Source organism: Triticum dicoccoides, chromosome 2B (assembly GCF_002162155.2).
Source record: "Triticum dicoccoides isolate Atlit2015 ecotype Zavitan chromosome 2B, WEW_v2.0, whole genome shotgun sequence".
In the NCBI taxonomy this organism is placed as follows: domain Eukaryota; kingdom Viridiplantae; phylum Streptophyta; class Magnoliopsida; order Poales; family Poaceae; genus Triticum; species Triticum dicoccoides.
In genome coordinates this window covers 5,528,894-5,535,528 of record NC_041383.1, presented here as the reverse complement: position 1 = coordinate 5,535,528, position 6,635 = coordinate 5,528,894, and the positions used below count along the sequence as shown (strand labels likewise).

General features: G+C 40.9%; 1 protein-coding gene across 1 annotated transcript in view; it reads left to right on the top strand.

The window, feature by feature from the left end:
- Nucleotides 1-6,119, top strand: part of LOC119361694 — a 6,963-nt gene extending 844 nt beyond the window's left edge. Inside the window, exons 2-8 of the mRNA XM_037626826.1 lie at nucleotides 655-793; nucleotides 896-963; nucleotides 1,641-2,048; nucleotides 2,188-3,249; nucleotides 3,703-3,915; nucleotides 4,985-5,173; nucleotides 5,690-6,119. Coding sequence (XP_037482723.1) covers nucleotides 655-793; nucleotides 896-963; nucleotides 1,641-2,048; nucleotides 2,188-3,249; nucleotides 3,703-3,915; nucleotides 4,985-5,173; nucleotides 5,690-5,743 — 2,133 coding nt within the window. The 3' untranslated portion in view covers nucleotides 5,744-6,119. The remainder of the gene's footprint in view (nucleotides 1-654; nucleotides 794-895; nucleotides 964-1,640; nucleotides 2,049-2,187; nucleotides 3,250-3,702; nucleotides 3,916-4,984; nucleotides 5,174-5,689) is intronic.
- Nucleotides 6,120-6,635: the final 516 nt, after the last annotated feature.

Genomic DNA, 6,635 nt, shown 5'->3' with positions numbered 1-6,635 from the left:
TCTTCCCCGAAGCACTGTGTGTGTGTGCTGATCGACACGGTCGGTCAGGCCAGGCAGCGGCCGCCGGGAATGCGTGCGGCCAAGAAAGACTCCAATGTTCGCCTTCCGGCGGGGCAAGATTTTGCGCGCGGCAGTGTGGATCGATGCAGAATCCATTGTTCGTGGCAGTGTCGATGGATTCACTCACTGACTGACCCACTGGCTGGCTGGATGGCTGATGGTCTTTATCGCTACTACTTACTACTAGAATATTTGCCCCGTGTCTGTCAGGGTTCGGTCTTATTAAAAACTTCCATCTACCTAGGGGGTGGATGGATGGATGGATGGCTTTATGACTGAATGTGGCACCTGATGAGATCCACCTGACCAGGTGAGGTGATGATGCCTGCCTTCACCAGCAAAACAAACTAGAAGCAGTGGCATGTCATATGTGTGCCAGGTTATGCGCATGCACAATGTCCTCGTCACTGATTTTTTTTTACAAGTACAAGTAAATGATGCAAGGACATGTATGTAGCTGTCGGCGACACGCTTAGTGCTTCACCCTTGTGTTGGCCATTCACAGCACTTCACATACGAACCAGGACTTTTATATTGTTATCCAATGATACATGCATCCGTTCTTGCATTTACTAACTCGCATTTGTTTGGCAGATGAAGGAAGCCTTTGATCCGCCCGCCTCGGTGGCGGCAGCAACGCCAGAAGCAGAAAACACTGCATCCCTCTTCACCAAGAAAAACATCTGGAGCGGCGCGGCTGCTGAGGGAGACGACGATTCCTCGCCTTGGCCATGTACGTGTCCTGGTAGTAATAATCTGATTAAGCCTCTAGGCAATCCTTTTGGGTCTTGCTTCTTATTTTGCTGTCAAATTATATTTCGTTCTCGTCCTGCAGGGGACGGCGTGAAAAGTGAAGAGGATGCTGATTTTCTTTCTCATGCAAACAGGGCTTTGTCATTTCTGGTATGTTGAGTGCATACCCTTTGTTGTTTACTCATACAATTTTACAGCACTATCTATCTATCTTAAAAGGAAAAATTAGTCAAACGCTACCTCTTGTATAATTTGGGTTGTATTTTCTGAACTAATTTTTTTTTGCTTTACTCCAACTGACTAGATAGATATGTCAAATCTTTGATTGCTCGAGCATAATTAACACCCAAGACCTGTATTTATTATTACCAAGTGATGATTTGAAATTTCAGCTTATTGTCAGTATGAACACTTTGTTTAATTCAGGAGTGGAATATTTGCTATAGTCCAACTGACTAGATAAATATGCCGAATCTTCGATTACTCAACCATAACACACCCAGGGACATTGTATTTATTACCAAGATGATTTGACATTTCAGCTTGTTGTCAGTATGATATCAACACTTGGTTTGATTAATGACTGGAATATGCATTCACATTCTCATGGGTCTTTTAAGTGCGAGATGTTGCTGCATTTTTATGCATGCGCTCAGATGGACCATTGTTTATCATGGCATGATGAATATAATTATTGTTCATTTGTTCGACAAGTATGTGCGAAGTAAAGTATGTTTTAATGAAGCTATACACTTTGTGGATAACATGCTCTATATTACACTTGATGGTTTTGTTTACCGAGATTCAAACAACTCCTCCCTTCTCAGGATTATGAAGCAGAGTCTTCGGAGTGCAAGTATGCTACTGACATTGGGTCACATGTATATCCCAAGGAAGCAATGTCACCACGAAGTGAATATGATAGGCAGCGGCCTTACCTTCCTTTATCGAGCTGTTCTTGGGATTCTTCTTCATCACTGGAAGCGATGTCAGGCAATCGAGATGCATCAGGTCATGTAATGGCAAAAGGTGGAACCAAAAGTGATATCTTTGCGCCAAGGCATGATTATCTTACGTCATGTCCTACTACTGGTCCTCACATGAGAAGATCGTATACTGAAGCAGCTAAAGTTGATTGTAGCTTCGATTGTCACCCAGAGCATCACTACAAAGGATTGGATCGATTTACTCCCTTCGCAAACTGCAATGGTCAATCTATTGAATGCCGCAGTGAGGTATATCTTTGGACCATTAGTTGCACTGGAAAGAAAAGAATACATGTATATATTGTTGTGTATCTGACATATGTAGTAAACAGTCAAAACCTTTTTGTGTATAGATATATCCTTTGTTGACGAATTATCATTGATACAGATAGTTGATATGCCCAGAGGGGGCCGCTGTGTTGATGAGGCTACTTCGTTTTCAAGTCGATGGTGCTTCAAAAATGGGGGCCGGGGCTCTTCACTACCTGGAGGGCTGACATATGGCGATGAGATCCCTTCTCTGTCTAGTCGGAGGTGTAATGGCAATGGGGTGCTTTCACGCTCAAGCCAATGGCATTATGGTGCTGAAATTTCCTCGCTCTCAAGTAGGCAAGGTTATGGCGATGAAATCCCTTCTCTGTCTAATCAGAAGTTTAATGGCATTTCACGCTCAAATCATTGGAACTACAGTGCTGAAATCCCCTCTCTCTCATGTAGACAGAGTTATCGTGATGAGATCCCTTCTCTGTCTTCTCAAAAGTCTAATGGCATTTCATACCCAAGACAATGGCAGCAGTATGGTGCTGACATCCCCTCGTTCTCAAGTAGACAAGGTTATGGTGAGGAGGTTCCAACAATGTCTCACCATTGGCGCTACCGAGATAAGATACCTTTGTATTCTGGTCAGAGGTGCCATGATGCCGAGGCACGTCGATTATCAAGCTACCAGCAAGGTCCTTTTCGTGGGAACAGGCAGCCAAGAGACAGTTTTGCCCATGGTATTGTCAGTAATCAGCAAGCCAAGATGACTGCAACCAGACATACTGGCACAAGACCACGGGTGTCTAACAGAGTTGTAAACAGCACTAGCAACTACAGAAATGGCAGGAGGGATAACCCACCGAGAAATTCTGAGGAAATAAGGGACCAAGTTTGTGGTCCCCGTGCAAGTAAAGTGAATAACACATCAACACCGACTGTGAAGAAAGATATCTTGAGCCCATTGGTCCGTAGAGACCAATTTAACAAATCGGACTTCTCAATCCAGTATGAGCATGCCAAGTTCTTCATGATAAAGTCATATAGTGAAGATGATATTCATAAAGGTATCAAATACAATGTTTGGGCAAGTACACCGAATGGGAACAGTAAGCTGGATACTGCTTTCCATGATGCCCAGATTTTAATGAAGGAAAAGGGTACAAAATGTCCCGTCTTCCTCTTGTTTTCGGTGAGTAATGTTCAAATGCCCTTCTTCTAAGTGTTTATCGCTTTCCACTTCAGAACAGCAAAAGCACTCAATAGCCCTATATATGTTCAGCTGAGATAATCAAGCAAGAATAGTAGTGAATGATAGCCAATTTCGTTACTGAGATTTGGTTTCTACTTTCTTGCGTGATGTTTATATGCATTCTACCCTTTGTTTTGTTTGTTCAGTAGTAGGCTTATTATATCAAATATGTGCTGTATTTCCTTTTCCTGAAGTCAAATTTCCCTGAAATGTGCACTCCGCAGGCTTGCCATCAGATTGAGCAATGATTTTATTCAAAACAGATGCATTTAATTCACTGACACTCACTATTTTCGAATGAAACAATGAAATATATTGTTTGTTGTAATGCTACTGTATGAACTTTTTTTTTGAGACGGATGTTTCAGCCTTTAATTGTATTCTCTGTTTCAGGTTAATACCAGCGGGCAGTTTGTAGGATTGGCTGAGATGTTAGGTCCTGTCGATTTCAAGAAGACCATGGACTTCTGGCAACAAAATAAATGGAATGGCTTTTTCCCTGTTGTTTGGCACATTATAAAGGACATTCCGAATAGGCTCTTCAAACATATCACCCTAGAAAATAATGACAACAGACCTGTTACATTCAGCAGGGACACTCAAGAGGTACCATGATTCGCCATTCTTGTTCTGCATCGTAAAATATTTTTGAAAGAAATAATTGTTCAAGAAAAAGTTGCTACTTTGGGTGGTTTCAGAGTAGCAGGTTTATGTACATTCCTCCTATGAACAAAGGTGCTCCTATGTGATTATCAGTATACTACCTGGATCCATCTAACATGCTACTAGTTGCATAGCGCTAACACTACTGCCTTTCCTTTCTCACCACGGTCGCTTCTCTTTTTCCTGACTTTGTGTTTCTTCTAGAAAACAACATGAGGGATTTTCTAGTACAGATATAGTAAAGTAGCAGAATCCTAGTAGAACTGCATGGATCTATTTTATTTTCTTTTGCTAGCTTGAAATGTTATCTCCTATGCCGTGCATCCATTTCACATTCTATTTGAACTGCTCAGTTCCAAATGTCAAGGTACTATTGTGTTCAACACGACAAGCATATCAGAATGAGATCAATATTGCATATGTATTGGCCTATTGGCGATAAATGATGAAGTTACTTTTTAACTGGAAAGAATGTGCCGCCGAGTAGCAACTAATATTCATATGTGCAGCTGAGTAGCAACTACTCCCTCCGTTCGGAATTACTTGTCTCGGAAATGGATGTATCTAGAACTAAAATACGTCTAGATACATCCATTTCTGCAACAAGTAATTCCGAACGGAGGGAGTAATATTCAGTTAGGAGATGCAACTATGGAGTAACGACAAATATTTTTAGTTCAACCTCTCACCTACTACCTTTCGAACTAAAAGAGTGTCTGCAAGTTTAAAAAAAGGTAAAATATCTAAATCCACCGATACTTCCTGATAACTCATCACAACATACCAGAGATGCATTGGATATCGTGTGGTGCCTCCATGGAGATCAGGGGCAATCTAGCTGCACACAGTTGCACGTCGGAACGCGTTCAGTTTACTGCTTTCTTATGTTTGTATTTGTTGATATATTGCCTAATATCAAGTTTACTCGGCATATGCTTTGTTGCAACTTAACTTTAGGTTCTTATTGTCCATTTTTCTTCTTCTCATCTTATCCTTTATTTCTTCTGTGTAGATTGGCCTGCCCCAGGGTCTGGAAGTGTTGAAAATTTTCAAGGCTTATCGCCATGGAACATCAATTCTGGACGACTTTGACTTTTATGAAGAAAAGGAAAACACTCGCTGTGCACGGAAGGGAATAAATGCAGACTCGTTACATGAAGCCAGACTATCTTACTTTGGAACAGATGACTTGAAATCAATGGTATGCACATCTTTTCTTTACACTAGTGTGGTAAGCTGCTACTCCCTCCGTCCCATAATATAAGAGCGTTTTCGACACAACGCTCTTATATTATGGGACGGAGGGAGTACTCAGTAATACTTGTATGGATGGAGGCATTAAAGAGTAATATTTTGTTGTCCTATTATTTTAAGAGAACCATGGGCATTTTGTGAACATTCTTACTGTAGCTGTTCTTCAAAAATACTGTAGCTGTGTCACTTATTTTGACACGGAGGGAGTCTTTAGCAACCTGCAAATATCTAAGAAACGATATAGAACATGCACAAATATTCCTGAAGAGAGCGGTTGTTATTTAATTGCTGTCAGTCTACTAAAGGAAAGAAGAACAATATTCAGAAAGTTCAGGCTTATGTTGTCGTCTGCACCATCTCAATCCAATATGTGTATTATTGATGATTCATCAATTCTAGTAACCCTGCAGCTTCATTGCATTGCCATGCCATGTTTCCTGACCATGCCCGTTTCTGTGCGCAGGGAGACATCGAGGTGAACATGGAGAGCCTGAACCTCCACGAGCCGTGGGACTAATCCGGACGGTTCTTCACCATGTCGCAAAAAAATTGACGAGCCATTGACGCGGTCGAACGAGAAACGTTTGATCCGACGAGTGGGCGCTACTACACAAGTTAACCTGAAATATGCTATAGAATGTTTGTACTTTGTATGGACCATATATAGTTTGCCGGTAAACACATACCATATATATCTAGTTTCCGTCGTCGGGGTAAGATAGTTTTACAAATCGGTACAACAATCATGTGGTGACTGCCATGTGTGTCCGTTTGGTTGGTTGTATGTGGCTGATGGAATATTTTGGTTGACACAAGGATTGAACCAGCAAATGATATATATCTAAGGTTGCATGTAGCATGCCTGTTAGGGGTTATCATTTTCTGTGAGCTTATTTTCCTTGCAATGTTTTACCAAATACTCCCTCCGTTCCTAAATATTTGTCTTTTTGGAGATTTTAACAAGTGACTACATACGAGACAAAATGAGTGAATCTACACTCTAAAATAAGTCTACATACATCCGTATGTTGTGCCCATTTGAAATGCCTAGAAAGACAAATATTTCGATTTCGGAACGGAGGGAGTAGGAAATATAGGTAGTATCTGGCAAATTGCATTCATGGAAGAATGTGCGAAAATTTGCAAATCTAACCAACATCTTATGATGAAGTTAACCTAAAAAACAAGGATATTGCCTGCCTTCTTTTTACAAAAAAGAAGATATTATTGACTACAATTTGGTATAAAAGAAATGTTCCGCGGGTGTCCATAGATCATCAACTTGACCAATGATTTGTCTAGACGATCTTATATTGTGGGACCGAGGGAGTATATTGCAGGAGTATTATATATATCGGGTATAAAAGGTATATAACTGAATTTATATATTTTTAAAGTCTTTGATGGTG